The following is a 20,552-nucleotide window of genomic DNA, read 5'->3' as shown; positions in this document are numbered from 1 at the left end:
CATAACTCCCCCTCCCCCCAAGCCTTATAGTGTCGGTGGGGGCCATTCGGGAGCCTCTTGGGGCTAAGTTGCCCCCCCCCCCCGGCTCCCCCATTTGAATTATTATAGTACAGGGGTCGCCAACCAAAATAACAAGAAGAGCCATTTTTTTCGTAATTCATGTGAATACGAGACGGTGGTCCTTAATGAATAACGTTACGAAGCAGTTCTTCCAGAGCCGCAGGTTGCTGACCCCTGTTCGAGTGCAATGAAGCCACGGGTGTCGCTACCTTTCATCGCTGAGCGGGGACGAGAGCTGGAGCAGAATGCCTAATGAACAGACCTGAGTCGTATCGCTACTCATGCTGCAACTGCTGCTGCTGCTGCTTTGTGAATCGCTTTAAACGAGGTTACGGTGCAGGCTGCCCTCACCAGATCTGGGATAGATTATAATCGCAAATACAGTGTTCTTGTTATCCCCGATGACAGTTGCAATGACACTGCTTTAAATTAATGGTGTATACAGTGCTTGCAATTTACGTTGCCCCAGGTTCGCCCCTTACATCCACACCCCACCACCCCCTCTCTCTCACCCCTTGCTCACGACCGGCACACTTGGGTTTTACACACACAGTCCCTTAGTCAATCCACTGCTGGATGTGACGGCTTCCCTGCACCGTGCGGGCCGGGCCGTAGGGGGGTTGTTTAAGCATGAATCACTGTGATGGCGAGCGCTGGTTGGTGCAGGCGGTGAGTGTAGATTTTTAAGCAGGGAAAAGCGCTAGGGTGGAAGGAAATGAGTGTAGGCAAGATGAGTCACTGTATCTCTTGAAAATAATAACCGATTCTTCTGCCGTGTGAAAGCCTAAAATGAAGTTCGTGTCACGTGTCTGCTTGTGGATTGTTGTGCGTGTCCGTGCGTGCTTGTTGCCCTGCAGTACCTGGAGTTGCGCTTCAATAAAACGGTCCGGATATGTGGAACAGCTACTTTCATTTTCCAGATGGTGGGTATTCCATCCCCGTGTGTTCATGTGAAACAAAAGGAAATGTGCAGCCCTGAAATGGCTTGCTCTCGTCACTGCAGGCAGAAGGGCCTCTATTAGATGGAGCTCAACAGGGTATATTTGGCCTACTCTTCCACGTTTATCAGACGTTTACTGGTGGGGGTGGTGTCAATGCATATGTAATCCAACATTGGAGGTGAGGCTTGGTGAATCACCACACAAATCTTGTGAAACTCCTTTTCCGTGGGTGTTGCGGTGTCATACCCTGGCTCGCCAGGAGAAGGCAGTACAGAAAGTGGACTAATCGCCATCTGTTTCCATCTGTACAGGAAAGGTGTTTCCCCTCGCACGCGTGGGTTTTCTCCGGGTGCTCCACTTTCTTCCCACTCGTATAATTGGCTGAAAATATTTCAAAATAATCTTCCTCAAAAGTATGGCTCTGGGATAAATAAGTAAATTATCATTTAAACTAATGCGTGGTTGTCACATCGGCTGTTGTTGGTGTTTTGTAGGTCGTGTACATGGGAGTGGGGCTCTATGCCCCAGCGCTGATACTCAATACAGGTGCGTGCGTCTCCCTGACCCCTCGTGTTGAATAAGATAGTCTAGCCAAGTAATTTACTGCTCAAATGAGCATAAGAGGTCGTGGTCATCTCTTCACAGTCCTAAGCCCTTTGTGGAAATTTCACATTTCTATAGCGGGGGCAAGTATATCCAGAGGACAAACCACTGGTGACTTCCCAACAAAGTAGTGCACATTTGATCAACTCCAGTCGGATGATGGGCCCAGTCAACCTTCAATAATTCACTCTCTTCACCTATGCAATACACTAGCATCTTCATGCACAATAGTTGATTCGAGTGCTCCATCTCCGCGGTGGTTGATCTTTCGGGAGTATTGCCTTTCTAGGCTGTCACTTTTTATTCTCGACCCCTGACCATCATCATCTCGAACACCGTGTCCTGCCCAAGCCCACATTTATTACCGTGTGATTCAAATTTCCAAGCTGTCCCACGTTCCGTTGCGTGTCGGGTGAACTGCTGGAGGTTTATGGTTGCGTTGTTGCTTTGCGTAGTGACGGGAATCAGCCTGTGGGCCTCTGTGACTGGTCTGGGCTTTGTGTGCACACTCTACACGGCCATCGTAAGTCTACGTTTTAAAGACCGTGGTGTATGAATAACACATGTTTTATATGAAAAACTATAAACTATATTCTATGGTTCTTTTGGTAAAGTCACGTAGATAGAAAAAATAACAATAAAATAATAAAAATAAAGTGAATAAAAATATCACGATGTTTCGATTGCAACACAAGAGGTCATTAGGAACAGGGAGGTTAGCCTGAGGGCAAGCTGTTTATAAAGGTTTAGAGATTGGCGGGGCAGCTAAGGTTAATGTAAGAGAGGGCTCCGACACCGGCAGTAGGTCTACACCAATCAAAGAGCTGTTTATAAAGGTTTAGATATGGGCGGGGCAGCTAATGTTAATGTAAGAGAGGGCTCCGACACGGCAGTAGGTCTACACCAATAACAGGACCCTGCGGGGTGGGCTGGTAGGAACGAATAACCAAAGAATATAAACATAATATATTATTACACTTGTTTAGCCAGGAAAGCCCCACTGAGTCTAAAGGTTTTTCTAGGGTCCTGCCAAGTGTTTGCAGTAGGTGGCGATGTTGCTACACCTAATCGGACGATACGAAGGGAGAGTTTGAGGCCTAGTTCTAGGCTTTAGGCCTAGCTGTAGGCTTTAGGCCGCTGTGAGTTAATTTTTAATTTAAATGTTTTAATTATTTATGTAAAAGCTTTAAATGTAAATGTTTATATTTAAAAACATCAGGGAATGTAACATTGTTAAACATTAACTCCCTTTCACACACGCGGGGGTACGATACGAAGGGAGAGTTTGAGGCCTAGTTCTAGGCTTTAGGCCTAGCTTTAGGCCGCCGTGAGTTAATTTTTAATTTAATTTTTTTTATTATTTATGTAAAAGCTTTACATTTAAATGTTTATATTTAAAAGCATCAGGGAATGTAACATTGTTAAACATTAACTCCCTTGCACACGCGGGGGTACGATACGAAGGGAGAGTTTGAGGCGTAGTTCGAGGCTTTGGGCCTAGCTGTAGGCTTTAGGGCGCTGTGAGTTAAATTTTAATTTAAAAGTTTTAATTAAAAGCTATCTCAGGGAATTATAAGGGAATGTTACACTTGTTTGGCCAGGAAAGCCTCATTAATTTAAATGTTTTAATTAAAAGCTATCTGAGGAAATTATAAGGGAATGTTACACTTGTTTAGCCAGGAAAGCGTCACCGAGTCTAAAGGTTTTTGTAGGGTCATGCCAAGTGTTTGCAGTAGGGGGCGATGTTGCTAGACGGACGGACGGACGATATAATCTATTGTAGGCTGGTTCACTTCGTTCCTACCAGTAAAAGCATTGCACCTCGCTCCACACACCCACACTGCTGACGGTGGAGGTGGACAAGAAAACACAAATCAAATCATGACCCAAAGTGGTTGATGACATCTTTCCAATGATTGCTCGGTCTATAACCTTCCTCTCGGTTGAAATTGTCTCTGTGTCTGTATATATGGATGGCTTCATGAACGAATCTTTCTAGATTTGAAGCTTTCGTGACTGCAAGGAATCATATTCTTAGGTTTTTTCGGTAAAGTCACGTAGGTAAAACATCAAAATTAATGAAAATAAAAACAAAAATCACGACGTTTCGGAGGCAACACAAGTCTCCGTCATCAGGTGGGACCGTCACAGCCGAATTAGCTGCATCAAGTGAGGCAATGATTCAAGAAGTAATCCCTTATAAGCAAGTTGAAGGGGGGAGGAGAGGGGGGGGGGAGCTCATCAGAATGTGGTAGCCAATGAATGGAACGTATCGGGAGGGAGGGGGGCGGGGCTGAAAGAGAGCACGGAGTGCTAAGTACAACGCATCGGGAGGGGGGGGGGAGCGGGGCCAAAACAATGGACGACGGCTTGGACGCGGTTGCTGCTGCACACGCCAACACAATGGACAGAGAGGGGGGAGGGGGAGGTCTGATACACATGATAGACAAAAGAACGAAAATGCCCATGTTTATACCAATGCTGGCTGAACAATGAAGAGAGCACTGCCAAAAAATAACTGGGGATGTTAACACTCGGTAAAGTAAAGTAAAATAGTGCCTGTCAGATAAGATGGTCCAAAAACGTGTAATTAAGTCTTTTTTGCGTGGTTGATAACATCTTTCCAATGATTACTAAGTTTGTACCCATCATCACGGTTAAAATTATGTCTGTGTTTGTATACACGAAGCCATACAAATATACAAACACAGACATAATTTCAACCGTGATGATGGGTACAAACTTAGTAATCATTGGAAAGATGTTATCAACCACGCAAAAAAGACTTAATTACACTTTTTTGGACCATCTTATCTGACAGGTACTATTTTACTTTACTTTACCGAGTGTTAACATCCCTAGTTATTTTTTGGCAGTGCTCTCTTCATTGTTCAGCCAGCATTGGTATAAACATGGGCATTTTCGTTCTTTTGTCTATCATGTGTATCAGACCTCCCCCTCCCCCCCTCTCTGTCCATTGTGTTGGCGTGTGCAGCAGCAACTGCGTCCAAGCCGTCGTCCATTGTTTTGGCCCCGCCCCCCCCCTCCCACCCGATGCGTTGTACTTAGCACTCCGTGCTGTCTTTGAGCCCCGCCCCCTCCCTCCCGATACGTTCCATTCATTGGCTACCACATTCTGATGAGCTCCCCCCCCCTCTCCTCCCCCCTTCAACTTGCTTATAAGGGATTACTTCTTGAATCATTGCCTCACTTGATGCAGCTAATTCGGCTGTGACGGTCCCACCTGATGACGGAGACTTGTGTTGCCTCCGAAACGTCGTGATTTTTGTTTTTATTTTATTTTCATTAATTTTGATGTTTTACCTACGTGACTTTACCAAAAAAACCTAAGAATAGAACGAATCTTTGTTGATAGCCAGTAGGCTTGCAAAGTACCATTGTCTTAGAGAAATCAATTTCGTGTGAGCCAGCCGCATTAAAATAATTATCAGCCACGGCAGAAGTATTGATCCTACCATGTTTCAAATCTGCCTTATGTTCACGGACACGGTCAGAGACATGTCGCTTAGTTTCCCCAATCTAACTGCTGCCGCAGATACAGCTTAGTTTGTAGATGCCGGGATATTGCATTTCAGGAATCTTGTCTTTCACAGATGGGATCAGATCACGAATTTTATGTACTGTGTTAAATTGGACCTGGATCTTGTGTTTGTTCATGATTTTGGAAATATTTTTGGTTACCCCTGCTATGTATGGCAGGGTGATGGTTTTGATTGGATCCTCAGATGGCTCCTTCCTCACGGTTGGGGTGATGGCTTTGCGGATTGTGTAGTCAGAATATCCATTCGCCTTGAGAGCTTGGTGTACGTGTTTGAGTTCACTGGTTAGGTGTTCATGGTGGGAGATACATTGAGCTCTATGGTGTAGCGTTTTGATGAGGGAATTCTTCAGGGATGGATGGTGGTGGGAATCAGGTTTTATGTAGGCGTCAGTATGGGTTACTTTCCTGTAGACAGAATGGCTCATTAAGCCATCTCGTCTCTTTTTTATTAGGACATCCAAAAAAGGTAGCATGCCATCCTTTTCTACCTCCATGGTGAATTTGATGGCTGGGTGTATGGAATTGATGTGGTTGTGGAATTGGTTTAGAGCCGGTCAGCCATGTGGCCAGATGACAAACGTGTCATCTACGTACCTCTTCCACAAGGACGGGCGTAGAGTGGAAGCCTGGATGGCGTCCGTCTCAAATTTTTCCAATGGAGTGCCTTTGTAGAATGTTCCATTCCAGGTGAAGTATGTGTTGGTGAGGCAGTGTCTCACCAGGGCCAGTGCATCAGCATTCAATCCTTGTTGGACCAGGTCTTCAATGATTGCAATGGTATCGGGCACAAGTACTTTGGTGAACAAAGAAAATACATCGAACCTAATGAGTAAATCATCTGGGGACAGTAATGTCTTTAATTGACGATACCAGGTGAGCTGAGTTAAGTACAGAAGAGGTGGTCTTACCAGTGAAGGGCTGTAAGGTCTCAGACAGATATCGAGCCAGTTTGTAGGTCGGTGAGCCAATTGTGGAGACAATTGGACGAAGCGGTGTAACTTTATGGATTTTTGGTGAGCCATATAATCTGGGTTGTCTAGTAGCAGAGGGTTTTAAGGAAAACCGTTTGGTCTGTTCAATTAAGGAAGCTGAATCAGTGATGATATTGCTCGTTTTTGTAACAAGGTTCTTGGTGGGATCTCTTTTAATTTTTGTGTAGCTACCATCATTAAGTAGGTCCTGAATTTTGTTATTGTACACGGGTTTATCCATGATGACAATGGCATTGCCCTTGTCGGCTGAGAGGATGACGATATCATCCCTCTTTTTCAATTGAGATAACTCAAAACGCTCATCCTTACTGATGTTGCTGACTGGTATCTTAGCACTTTTGAGGATTGCAGTGATTTCAGTTCTTGTCAAGTCTGCAGCGATGTGTCCCAAACCCTTAAGAGCTACATCGACCTGGGAATGATGTCATCCACTGGAATGTGTTTAGGGGTGACTGCAAAGTTTTTTGCAAAGTTTATATTTCTATTCACTGTATTTTTATTATTTTATTGTTATTTTTTCTATCTATGTGACGAAAGAACCATAGAATATGAATTCCTGCAGTCATGAAAGTTTTAAGTCAAAAATATAAACTATGTTGTTTACGAGGTAAAGCCCACTGAGCTCTTGAGCTACTTTTTGCAGGTGACCTGGCCACACATGACAGCTCATCAAAGTGGATTATATCATCACATGTGGGAAGTTATGGTAGCAGCCAAATAATCTAAACGCATGTCTGTGAATGCGGAGGGCAAAACCAGAGGAACTCGGAGAAAAATCCTCGTTGAGAGAAAACACACGAACTCCAAATATACAGGTATCAGGGTCAGGATCGAACCCACGGCCTCCAGAATATATCTGGCGAACGTCTCTTTGCCACCACAGCGCCCAACTCCACGCGCAATTTTGTTTGTGTTGCAGTTGTAACGGCGCAGCGCGAGTGTATTGCACCTTAATGAATGCGTTAGTACCTTGTAGTTCAACAAGTTTTTTTCCTGCCAACTCGGTTGACAAACGAGAGCCTAACCTCGGGGCGCAGTTCTCAATTTGTTCGTACTCCTTGTGTGTGTTGTCTATTCTGCATGGTTTTTGTATTTGGTCTGCGATCACTTCCTTACTGAGCGATTGTCTCAAATACCCCATTGTTCTAGTACCACAAGCTGTTTAAACATCAGCGCTGGGAAGACAAAGGCGGGCAGGCTGTATAAGCTACATTTTAAAAAATTAATTGGGCAACAATGTGGGTTTGCAATGACCTGCTCCCGTGAATGCTTGTAAGACTGGTCATTTTATGACCTCTCAACAGTGGAAGCCACCGGCAATGTATAGCCATTTTGAGTTTACAATGCCGTCTGGAACGTTCCAGCATGTGAATGTTTCCATACAGGTCTCCTGTGTTTGTTGTGTGCATCATCACAGGGCGGCCTGAAGGCCGTGATCTGGGCAGACGCGTTCCAGACTGTCGTGATGGTGGCGGGGCAGCTCGCCGTGATTGGCGTGGGGTGCTGGCAGGCCGGCGGCATAGGCCGTGTGTGGGACATCGCCAGCCAGGGGGGACGGATCTCAGCGATCAAGTAATAGACGCGAAGCGCAGCACAACCATCTCGCATCGCACCGTGAACCGCGCACCACGTCAAATATAACCCCACGACATACACGGTGTGTGGAGACATTCATCCAGCAGTGGATTAACGTGTACACTTCTCTGCCATCCAGAGTTAAACTCTGGGGTAGTGGGGGAGGGGTGACCTGGATGAATCAAAAACACGTATAAGGATCCCAAGTGGATTAGCTCAGGCCTCAGCACATGAGATGTGCACACAGGTAACTCTCTATTACCCAGGGGCAGATTACCTATGCAATTTTATTTTTGTGCACTCTTAACTTGATTATTAGTTGCTCCTCGCTCGCCAAGGGTCAGTGGCTCTGCTTGAATGACCAAGAACTTGTCTGAAAGTAGACCGACTAATACATTTAAAAAAACATACAACACATTCGCTCGATGACGGTGAGGATGGCGCGTCGGTGCGATGAGGCTGCTCTGCTCGTGTGTCCTGTGAGCAGCTGGAACCCTGACCCCACGGAGCGGCACTCGTTCTGGAGTCTGTCCATCGGTGGCATGTTCATGATGCTGGCGCTGTACGGCGTCAACCAGGCGCAGGTGCAGCGCTACCTGTGTGCGCGCTCCGAGCGCCAGGCGATTCTGTAAGCGCGCATTCTCGTGCTGTGCATACACGCTGACACGCAAACATGCACGCAGACGCGCGTACAGACATGCAGGCACACAATCACACAGGCACACATACAGACACATGCAGACACACACGTGTGGGCAGTGGAGAAGTCAATGTCCAACAGCACTCATGAAGTTGTCCGTGCTTAGCTGGGTCCTTCCTAGTGTCATCTCACCACCATGTGTGATGATATTAAGGGAGAGGCACAGCGGTGAAGCCCCTGCTGGCCTCGCATAACGCAGCGCATGTAATTTCCCTGTTACTCCGTCCAGCATCGTTCTTTGGCCTTGTCCCATTATTTTTAGTATTTTTTTTTTTACCATTTTTCTTGTTTATCCGATTCTCTGTATTCTCCTGAACTACCAAATCTAGAGCGCTTCCATTGCTCAGATGGTTTAGTTTTTTGTTGTCCAAGCGGCGTGGCGAGGCTGAGCGAGGGAATCTGCGTGTGCTCACAGGTCGTGCTACGTGGTGTTTCCGTGGCAGCAGATCGTCCTCGCGATCAGCTGCGTGATGGGCCTTGTGATGTACGCGCGCTACCAGGAGTGCAGCCCTCTCAACACGGGCCTTCTCAAGAGCCCAGACCAGGTGACGCCACCACGCACACCGCTTTTTGTGTGTTCTGTATGCGTCGGTGTTGGGGCTGCCACCTTTCCCCCTGTTGGCCAAACCCAGACACTTCTCCGGGAGCATCGATCAAAACTGTGCATTCTACTGTCATAACTCAATACCGGTACGAATCGATTTCTTCCACCCGAACACAGACTGTATTTGAGGACAGGTGACAACCCGAGTGACGAAGTTAGCCATCCAGCAGTGGATTGACAAAGGGGCTATACATGTAGATGTGTACGTGACCTCTGACTGGGATATGCTGCCACCGCAACACAGACGTCAATTCCCGGACTGGTGGCAGCCCTGCTTTTTACACTCTCCCCTATATCGGCGTGAACGCACCGTTAAACGTGTACACGTATGCACAGCGACATGCATGGGAAAATGCCAGCATCCTCAGAAGCGTGATGTTTTTTTATAAGATTTTCAATCCAAAAACAGCCAACTCTCCTTGGCCGATAGCAGTCGCATTGTATGGAGGTTTTTTTCACTGTGGGAAGAAACTAGAGAGCCTGTAGGAAACCCGTGCACAACAGGAGGGATATAATGTACACACTCCGCACATCGAGGCACCCGAGTCGGGAATGAAACCTGCGTCCTTCTCGCTGTGAGGTGCGAGTGTCAACACTCTGCTGCTGCACCAATATGACAGTTCTCACGGCTGCGCGAAATTTGAACGTCCACTGTTGAGAGACCATGCATAGGTTATGCGCAATACCACTGACATGTCAGTTACTGCATGTTTATTCACAGTGTGAGCTGGCTTATGCAAGCCTGTAATATTTACACACGTGCTCGTAGTGTTAGCGGAATATTAAAATATGTACGTGTGCGCAATTTGCTTGCAAAGCAGTATATACACGTATAGCCCTTTGTCAATCCACTGCTGGATGAGGGCCTCCCCACGCCATGCGGGTCTAGGGAATTATTCTTCCATCCTTCAGAACAGGTTGGCGAAGGTGGGAGCAAAGATGTTTGAGCACTGGAGTACATTACACCAAAAGGTTTTGCTGCATATCCGTCCGCAGCCCGTAAAACGGCTCCGCCGTAGCCTGTGACACCCGTTACGCATGATAGTCGCCCGTTCGAGTGCTACCCAGGCTCGAACCTGCATAGCTTGCGAGATCTGTCGAGATGAGGCGCACACCGGATGATTTTGTCATCAGCTGCTCCTCGATGGTGACCACAATCAGGTTGGCAGGTAATCGATTACTGCAGGAAACAATGAACACACTTGAGACCATCTACCCTCCACTGTACGCAGGTGAACAATAAATGCCTGCTTCGCCTAATTTACCTGTGATTGGCATGATCCGTGTCTGTTGTACCTGGCCAGTCCTCCCCCATCCCCTCATCACAGATAATGAAGAGTTAACCGAAGTATCTACCGACTGTATTTTTGTGTATGCGTGCAAGCTGGTGCTGTATTTCGTGATGGACGTTCTTCGTGACCTGCCGGGCCTGCCAGGCCTGTTTGTTGCCTGCCTTTTCAGCGCTTCACTCAGGTGCGGATAGAGGCCACGGGAGCCATGGTCGCCCTGCACGGCGAGGCGGGGGTGGGGGGGAGGAGAAGTGACGATGTACGCGCTGGATTCACCAGTTAGCCGCTCCTCACTCGTCGCATTTCAGTCACTCATTGGCCACGTGAATGCAAGTGCATGGGCAGCAAGCAACCTATTGCTTCGAGAATCAATGCATACAACACATTCTGTGTCTTCACTCCCATTTTTCGTAGGTAACAATAATGAAAGTGTTTCAGCCTAATGTACATATGTAATAAAGGTCGTGGAAGCGACTTCTGGAATCTGGTCTTTATTTGTCTTTCGTTCACAACACTCTTATCTTACTCCTTCATGCTGCTGACAGACAGCGTGAGAGGGAGAGCGAGAGATAGACACGCGCGGCCACGTGACAGCCTGGACCCCGCTCCAGCGTGGCCTCACCCTCCGTTCGTTCCAGATCTGACCACGTGTTGTCCGTCTCCACCTCTTTTAATACTCGGGTCACGTGGTACCTTTCCACCAATCCTGGTTAACCTCTATGGAATCTTCTAGACTCCATCGTACATTCCCAGGACCCGCGCCCCTGACTCGTCCCCCCATTGGCTGTGGCTAAAGCCAGCAGATCCAATCCTCTACTTACAGATGTCACCTTCCCATTACGTCAGGGCCACGCCCCTAGACTTCCCCCCATTGGCTATGGGCCAGGACCGGTAGAGCCAATCATCGTAACGAGGTGTGATCCATCAGCAACCCGGATATATCCTCACATTACACATATAGTCGAGTCAAGGTGATTTCCTGCACTCGTTATAATCTAGGTTATAACAGTTGCGCTTTTATGAATTTACTTGCTTCAGTCAATCACTCTTCTGCAATGAAGAAGGGCCATTGCCCAAACGTCACCGATGTTGCATTACATATTAGAACTGAGCATTTAGGTGGTGTTAATCTCCCACTTTTAAGCCTTGTGACAGTGGTGGAGATTCCACATTTCTGTGGTGGGGGAGTGGGGGGAGGGTTGAAATGTACATGCACTTTGCAATGTCCATGTTTGTGCTTTGTCTGGGCCACGCTTCCCCACATTACCCCCGCGAATGGAGAGTTGGCTGTTTCACCTCTCCCTGTCGAGTTGTGGCTTCCGCGGCATTGAGCCAGGATTGTCGCATCTTCACCTCGACTGGGATTTTTCTTCTATGTGTGCAGCACCATCTCGTCAGCCTTCAACTCTCTGGCCACGGTGACCTTGGAAGACCTGGTCCGGCCGTGTGTGCCCGGGCTGTCCGAGCAGAACGCCATGCGGACTTCCAAGGCACTCGGTGAGACTTGGTCCCCTCATCATCTTCCTCGTCAGCCATGATCGATCCACTGCTGGATGAAGGCCCTCCTCAAGCTGTCGCCATTCCTCACGATCCTGCTATGCCACAATCCATCAAGCACCTGCACACAGATTAATGTCATTGCTTCATCTTTGGAGTGGACGCCCTTTCGAGCGGGTTGCTACCTTACGCTGCCGCTTCATCCTCCGTCTCAACCACCACCCATCATCCCTACTCATGATGACGCATCGTGACAAAAGCCCCCTGATGTTTCTTAACACTCAATACTATGTCCATAACTTGGGCGTGTTCTCTCCTCGACGTGTTCCTCTTCCTGTCTCTCCGTGTAGTTCTAAGCATATATAAACAAAATATGTTAAGTCCATCAGCCTATTTGCTTTCCATGTATTGCTGTGGAGCATTATGGGTCAGATTTTATGTAAGTATATTTTCATTCTGTGTCTCCATGTGTATGAGTGTCTTTGTTTTTTTGTGTTAGGAGCGTTGGAGTAGTGGTTAGCACAATGCACTATAAACTTGGCGACCCGAGTTTTATTCCCTCTCACAACCAATAACAGTGGCAAATATCTGAACCGGTCCCTGGGCCTTCCCTCAAATTGGTACCTAGTGTGATGTTTAAAGATTGCCACTGGGAAGACAAAGGTGGCCAAGCATGGTGCTGGGCACTCACCCCTCGTGTGTCATGCCGGCCTTCAGAGGTGCTACTCAAAGCACTTGTTGATGGCTACACGGGAGATCTTTGTCTTCGAGAGTAGCTGTGAGGGGTGTGTGTGTGTGTCTGTGTGTGTGTCTGTGTGTGTAGCCGTGGCCTACGGGATTCTCTGTCTGGGCTTGGCCTACATTGCGTCTCTCATGGGCTCCGTGCTGCAGGTAACAAGCACGAGGCACAAGCAAATAAAGCAAAGTTTCCTGCGTACACCAGTGCGGTCCTACCAGCGGTGTCACCGGCTGGCTAAACCAACTTAGCCAGTCAACCTTTGGCGAGCTGGTCCGGAGTTGCTTCTGTCATTAAACTCGTCGCCTACTTCTGAAATATGGCATCGAGTTAATTGCGAGATTTTCTGCTGGGCCTGAAATACACTCCACGTCATCCTCACCCAAGCGGCCACTCGGCTTGTCAACTGCTGGTAATATTACAACGACGGCCTTAGGTACATCGTGGGTCAGGTCGCAGTCGGAGAATGCATTCATCAAATTGACCTGACTAATTATGCCAACAACCCATCATTAATTCTGGTTGCTGTCTAGGCTTCAACTCTGATATACCCATCATATCACATAGACACCCTCCATAATACAGTTTTTTTTGGGTTAGATCGTGTAAATATAGATGTGTTTATTAAACCCGCCACCACCCGACACAGCCAATTAGTAAGGTTTGTCACGTAAACAAAACGTGCCAATTAGTTACTACTTCAGCACACCGGTGTGTTGGAGAGTAAACCTGCAACATTTACAACCTAACCCGAAAAACCTTTATTTTGGATAATATTGGTCGCAAAAGCCTATATTTTAAATAGACACCCTCATCTGCCACACCGCAGGAAGCAAAGGTTTCCTCCACAAAATCTCCTTTTAATCCTGTCCTTTTAATCCTGTCTACACTTCAAGGGCTCAGCATGTCTTCCTCTCCAGTAGTAATTGCTGGTTGTATTCAATTTCCATGTTGACAACCCTCTAGATCTTAATGTATCCGCATTTCTGTCTGTTCTGGATATTCTTGGCCTGACTCAATCTATTACATCTCCTACACATAAAAGGAAACCTCTTAGATCTGGTTATATAAAACGTTGAAATTACAATTTCCTCAATCCCCCTGTTATTTACAGTGACCACTACTGTTTTGATTGCACCCTTTCTTCCAAGTGTAGTGGGTTCTACGGAGGCACACACTTGAACTTGGAGGCAACACGTTTATTACACAACCCCAACAGGGTAACTACGTAACGTAACAACGGTTAACTAGACCATGATGGGGTAACTACATAACTGGGTCAGCCAGCCAACGCACTGCCTGACCCACAATGCCGAATGTGACGATTGAGGATCGAAGAGACGTAGCACCGACGGGTTCCATTCCAGCAGACAGCCGCGATTACTCTCGGGACTTCCCTTTTATCCTCCCGAGCGTGGCCGCGCTCCGCCTTCGGCCACGCCCCCTTCTGGATCTTACCAGAAGGTTCTCGACCAAGCATCACGTGTCCCTCAAGTCACCCTTTGGGCCCCCTCGCTACCCTGTCCTAGTCACGTGCCCTCTCGGGTTCACCCAGACTGTCACAGCCTTATTTGCCCTCTCTCTGACCGTCATCAGAACCATGCCCCCTAAGGCCCACTTCCATGCCATGCCGACTCTGGTGCCAGACAGAGGCTCAAGACGCACAGTTCCACTCTTGTGACAGCTGGCGCTAAACGCCATAGTCACTCCATTTATGTCACGACACAAGTATTTCTCCTAATCTCACCACCTTTTCTTATCGATATCAAATAATCTCCCCTTCTCTACTCTCTTCACATTCTGGCTAAAGATCCTTGTTTTCTTTTTCCTGATGGACCATCTGTTGATCATTATCATAAATAATTTCAGAGGTGGTTAACAAACTTTCGCCTATAAAAACGATCTCTTCAGCTCGATCTTCAGCTCCGTGGTACACGAATCACTCACTTGGGTGAAAAAAAAAGCTGGACGTTGCTTAGAGAGTAAATGGAGAAAATGGGGCCTTGAAGTTAAGTTGCAGATTTGGAACAATCACCTTAAATCATACCAGAAATTGCTTATCAAAGCTAAAACTAACTTATTAACTTTTCCATCGTGGGGGGAAACAATTATTCGATCTAACTCCATCTGTGGCTCAATGTGAAAAAAAAATCCTCAAAAAGTGCTAAACGTTAGATCATCGTATTCATTCCGACCGTGATCTAGCCCTCCCTGCTTGGATCTACCCCTGTTATTTTACAAAAATGACATCACGAACATTATTCTAAATAAAAAGATAACACCGTTAGTCTTGATCCTTTGCCTTCTCCATGAATTGTTCCATGTTCAGCTGTTTTAATTCCAATTATTATAAAAACATTAATTAATGTCTCTGCCCCCTGGTATTTCCATCTGCACTTAAGGTAGCTGCTATCACCTCGGTTCTCAAAATTCCATCACTGAATCCTGATAAGCCTGCAAACTACCACCCTATTTCAAATCTTTCATTGTTATTGAAGGTCATTAAACGTGTCTTATACAATAATTTAATTAACCATATGACCAAGTTCAATCTGGTTTTCGGAAAAATCACTCAACTAAAACTGCTTTAATTCTCATCTAAAATGATCTTCGCTTATCTACTGACTGTGTCTTTTTCTTACTTGGTTCTGTATTTATCATCTGTATTTGACACAACTGATCATTACATTCTCCTCGAGCGCCTTCACACCCACGTTGGATGCTATGATGCCTTTCTAATTTGGTTCTCTTCTTATCTCTCTGATCGGTTGTATTCCATTTCTATAAATGGTATCACATCCTCTCACAAGCCACTGCTTTGTGGTGTTCCTCAAGGGTCTATTCTGGGTCCTCTTATATTCACCATAAATAGTCTTTCTTTTGGCAAAGTTATCTCAAGCTTTGGTATACCGATGATACACACATTTTTTGTTTTATGTTTTTATTATATTTCAGTAGGAGCCCAGTGCAGAGCACAAACTGCAATGTACAAAAACTCCGTGGATATAAATCCCGAACGCTGTGCTCCTGAGTTTAGAAGAGGGGGGAGATTGGGCTCACTGCCCCATCGAGTGGGGACTACAAACAGGGTATATGTACTTTTATGTGGGAAGGGAAAAGTGAAGGAAAATAACTTAAGGGAGTAGAGAGAGTAGGGGAGGGGGGAGCGGGGAAATTGGGAGGGGGGAAATAGAAAAAGGAAAGGGGGGAGCACTTGGGAAGGAATAACTTACACGCGCTTGGTGAATTTACCAACCTGTCGTAGTCCCTCCCGGGCGGTATATTAACTCCCGTCCATCCCTGGCCAACCAGCGTACGAACCTCACATCAGGCATGGCTGAAAGTGTGAAAAAGGGATTCTGAAGTTAAGTACACGGCGACCTGCTCTCCACCGCCCCCCCCCCCCCTCATGGAAACGCGTCGCCAGGGCACTGATGTCGTGAACTTTGCCCGTCCCGTCCAAGGTGCCCGATGAACATCCATCTCCAGGGCACCAGCTTAGTGCCGTCTCACATCCCCCTTTGGACTCTGTGCTCTGGAACTGTGCGTGTCTGTGTGTGATGCCGCAACACAGGCCGCTAATGCTCACACCTGTGCGTGGGTGTGCAGGCGGCCATCAGTATTTTTGGGATGCTGGGAGGCCCTCTTCTGGGAGTGTTTTCCCTCGGCCTGTTTTTCCCTCGTGCCAACCCTACTGTGAGTAAACTAATTCTATCACTGTCTATAAATCCTAACAAACTCGTCAGACATCTGCTGTCTCAAAAACTAAACATGCTCATCAATTTAATCTATAGTTTTCTTTAAAGGCAGTGTGGTTTTTGTTAATTGTGGTTATGTACCACTGCCAATGCAGAATCACCAAATAATCTGGTGTCTAAAGATCATTATATGTGTGTATTGTTACTCCGAAACGGGCACCATTGTGTGGGGAAGTCAACATTGGTTGCCCTATGGATATAGACTCAGCCCCTGCCATAGGAAATAGGACATTCCACCACCGGCTCATGGCTGTAAACAGTAGATGAGACAGAAATCCAGTATTAACTCCCCGCCCCTCGCCTCCACTCCTCCTCCGCCGTTTTCTATCCCCCTTCCTAGGGAGCGATTGTGGGGCTGGCGTGTGGGCTCTGCATGGCCCTGTGGATATTCATCGGCAGCTTTCTATCTCGTGCCCGGCTGGCAGGCCGCTCCGTTGAGGCCGCCGTGGGCTGTTTGAATGCCACTCTTTCCCTAGCCAGCACGATGAGTACCCTGCTGCCCATCCCCTCCACCGTGGCCACCCTTCCCTCCACCGTCACTAGCGGCCAGCAAACAGGGTTTGTGCTCCGTGATGGGAGGGCTGTACCAACTTATCGAGTTTGGTGCAAATGTTACGGCTGTTGCGGTTGAAATGTTTAAGGGAAAATTGCACGCCCAACTGGAACGCTCAGTAATCTCAACGTGAAAGCAATGCCAGGATATCCCAGTTTATGACCGTACTGTGTGCAGTAGCTGCTGCAGCACTGGATTGTGAGTTCCAGAATTGAATTGTGATTTTAGGTGGGAGAATAGAAGTACCGTTCAGCAATGGCTATTTCTGCACTGCCCCCTGCTGTCCACAACTTAGTACATCCCATGGCAACCTGTGTCACCCGAGCGTGCATGGCGGTCATCCATCCCAGCACTCTCCATGCATTAACCTGCTTGGCTTTTGAGAGTTGATGTGATCGGACAAATCCTGATGTGGTCAATGGCTTTATGCGAGTGCAGTAATTGCGGTGTTTTGGTGACAATCCCGTTATTGTGAGGGTCATAGACCTCACTTAAGCTCACAGTCCTGGTTCCCTGCATGCTTAGTGAATCACACAGCTGCTGATGAGAACACCTGCCATGGCCAATACTAGTGGCGATATAATATGATCTAGTCCTTTCCCTCCCCCTAGGTCTACCCAGCCTTAAATAAGTACATGGAGTGGTATCATCACTGGGCAGACTAATGCAGCCAGGCGTGGGAGTGGCCACACCACCGTCTCCTTGCGCTGTGCTGGCCGTCATTAGGTGCTCGCTTATACCACTTGCCCCAACAGCATGTGTAGGCCACACAGGGGATCTTTGTCGTGCGTGTGTGCAGGTTGTCCGGATTGGACTCGTTCTACTCGCTGTCCTACATGTGGTACACGGCGCACAACGCTGCCACGGTGGTGCTGGTCGGAATGCTCGTCAGCCTGCTAACAGGTATACGTGCAGGCAAACGCGTGCATACTCACGAACGCACGCACGCAAGCACGGTATGCTTAATAATGAAAGACATTACTCAGAGAGCCATTGACAAAATGCACCACATCTTGCCAGATTGCAGAAGCTAAGCAGTGTTGAGCCTGGGGAGTGCTTGGATGGGTAATTAACGTGCACAACAGGTTGTTGTAGGTTGCTGTGGAGCTATGTAAGTAGAGGACAGTGCAGCACAATACAGTCTTGCACTGCACGTCCAAAGGCCCCCGGCTACGCAATGTTGAGGACTATTGCCCAAAAAGAGTCAAGTTTGGTCATTTCAAACACAGAAAATAGTTGATATGTTAGTGTCAGGAATTTTTTGTATATATTTTGATAGGAAATTATGCAAAGATCCCATGGTTTTATACTCTACACTGAAATTCCATGATATTGCGATAAAATGACACCAACCTGAGAGGTTCCATGACATGCGATATTTTTTGTTTCTAGATTTTTCCGAAATTAAATCACACCATTTATCTTTTTTTCCCCCAAGAGCTTCAACTAGCCTATCAACGAGAATAACGAGTAGGACTTTTTGTTAACTAATAAATAGGTTTGGCAACAAGACCAGTGCCAAGTTACAAGTGAATTAATTCACGTAAAGACAAAAATAAAAATGCCCAAAAGATCTTGAAATTCCACATTTCAATGTGCGACACAGACCTGGACGTGTGACCAATGCATACAATCACCTGAGCAAAATGTGTGTCCTTATGTTGCCATTTGTGGTAATTCAGTGTGAAGGAAAGGCTTTGCCTGAGGAATTGTATTCAACTGGCCACATGGCTGTGGTGTGAACATTTATGACAATCAGCCAAGATTAATGGAAGTTGGGGAATGTTATCTATGGCTCTAGTGTGACTCTACGAAGCCTGATGTCACATACATGACGAAAGGATAATTCCTGAGGCATTATTGGTGTCAGACAAGCAATTGTATTGCAGGTTTGTGGTGCAGGAGGCCTGAGCTTAGTCAGTTTGACACAGTCCTTGCTTCACATCCATACAAAATACCGATTTCACCAGTGCCTGTGAGACTTTAATCCCTATTGACTAATAACAATGCTGCTCCATTTTGGAAGTGTAAGCAAACGAACACAGGCTCATAAGGGAGTTGGTTAAAGCAGCTTTGGTTCAAGCAAGCCTGACTCTGCTGATGAGACACTGAATGTTGAAACCGATCCAAAGGTTGATGTTGTTGAACCAATGCTGGTGATATTCCACATTTCCAGAAGGCTTTGGGACTGATAGGATGTGTAAGTAAAAAAACGTTTATTTTTTATATCGAGGGACAGACGTGTAAAGGAGGAGGAACAGAGGTGTTGCTGTCTGCTTACGTTTGTGTGCAGCCCCCATGGAGAGCATTGACCCGCGCACTCTGGTGCCAGTGGCTTACACTCTGTGCCGCTGCCTTCCTGCTAGCGCCCGCGCGTGGCTCTGCTGCGCCACGTCCAGTGATCATGAGGTGAGCGCATTCCTATGGCCTCATCGCAGAGACTTTTCCGTGCCTCTGACTCGCATTGGCAACTCGCTGCACAAATTCTTCACATGCTACAAATCAGAATTAGTATTACTCTTTGGGTCTTTCAGTAAAGTCACGTAGGTATAAAATAAAATAAATTACGACGTTTCGGGCGCAACACAAGCGTCCGTCATCAGGTGGGAAAGCATGGTCTGCTGCTGAGGCAGACTGTTTTAAAAGGTTTGAAATTGGTGTAGCCCAAGGGTCATAAAAAAGTGGCCGGGGCAAGTGATGTTAATTGAAGAAATTAGCATGATGTTAATGTGAGAAATTAGCATGTAGCTGTAAGATAGGAGAGCGGCCTCCTCGACGAGGGCACGGAAGTGACTATGTTAATGAGAGAGATTAGCATGTTAATGTAAAATCGAAGAGTGGTGCAATCCAAAGGCATGAGTGCAACCCAACGGGTGCAATCCAAAGGACATGTGAGCATGAGAGTGCAATCCAAAGACATGAGAGTGCAATGCAAAGGACATGTGAGCATGAGAGATCTAAGAGAGGCATAGAGAGAGAGACACAGAGAGTCGGAAATAACAGCTGACATAGGCAGGTAGGATGGAAACATCACAGTCAGTTAAGACTTTACCTGGTTAATAACGTCCTTCCAATGATTGCTCAGTTTGTACCCATCCTCTCGGTTGAAGTTGTGTCTGTGTTTATTTTTCTAGATGGCTTCATGAACAAATCTCTGAAGGTAGCCGGTAGGTTTGCAGAGTACCTCCGTCATGGAAAAATGTATTTCGTGTGAGCCCACAGCAGTTAAACAATGATCGGCAGGATGGGTACAAACTGAGCAATCATTGGAAGGACGTTATTAACCAGGTAAAGTCTTAACTGACTGTGATGTTTCCATCCTAGCTGCCTATGTCAGCTGCTATTTCCGACTCTGTGTCGCTCTGTCTATGCCTCTCTCTTAGATCTCTCATGCTCACATGTCCTTTGCATTGCACTCTCATACTTGCATGCCCTTTGGATTGCACCCGATGGGTTGCACTCATGCCTTTGGATTGCACCACTCTTCGATTTTACATTAACATGCTAATCTCTCTCATTAACATAGCCACTTCCGTGCCCTCATCGAGGAGGCCGCTCTCCTATCTTACAGTTACATGCTAATTTCTCACATTAATGTAGAAGAGTTCCGGACGACTCGGTGACGGAGGTGAAGTTTAAGGGCCTGCGCCGGTAGTTTATTAAGGGCTTATGCCAATCAACA

At 46.8% G+C, this 20,552-nt stretch overlaps 1 protein-coding gene across 5 annotated transcripts in view; it reads left to right on the top strand.

Moving 5' to 3' along the window:
* The window catches only part of LOC144938443 (sodium-dependent multivitamin transporter-like), a 36,221-nt gene that overhangs the window by 9,821 nt on the left and 5,848 nt on the right, over positions 1-20,552 (top strand). For 4 of the 5 annotated variants that reach the window (XM_078866233.1, XM_078866232.1, XM_078866231.1 and 1 more), the window contains exons 3-15: positions 918-983; positions 1,496-1,547; positions 2,060-2,127; positions 7,576-7,730; positions 8,221-8,361; positions 8,849-8,978; positions 10,422-10,510; positions 11,711-11,823; positions 12,647-12,714; positions 16,169-16,255; positions 16,658-16,875; positions 17,670-17,773; positions 19,164-19,279. In XM_078866233.1, the coding sequence (XP_078722359.1) occupies positions 918-983; positions 1,496-1,547; positions 2,060-2,127; positions 7,576-7,730; positions 8,221-8,361; positions 8,849-8,978; positions 10,422-10,510; positions 11,711-11,823; positions 12,647-12,714; positions 16,169-16,255; positions 16,658-16,875; positions 17,670-17,773; positions 19,164-19,279 (1,407 nt within the window). Of the gene's footprint in view, positions 1-917; positions 984-1,495; positions 1,548-2,059; positions 2,128-7,575; positions 7,731-8,220; positions 8,362-8,848; positions 8,979-10,421; positions 10,511-11,710; positions 11,824-12,646; positions 12,715-16,168; positions 16,256-16,657; positions 16,876-17,669; positions 17,774-19,163; positions 19,280-20,552 lie in introns of those variants that run through there. The other variant, XM_078866236.1, reaches the window with a different exon arrangement.

Source organism: Lampetra fluviatilis, chromosome 22 (assembly GCF_964198595.1).
Source record: "Lampetra fluviatilis chromosome 22, kcLamFluv1.1, whole genome shotgun sequence".
In the NCBI taxonomy this organism is placed as follows: Eukaryota; Metazoa; Chordata; class Hyperoartia; order Petromyzontiformes; family Petromyzontidae; genus Lampetra; species Lampetra fluviatilis.
Note: the sequence above shows the minus strand (reverse complement) of the source record. Positions and strands in the feature narration are given on the sequence as shown.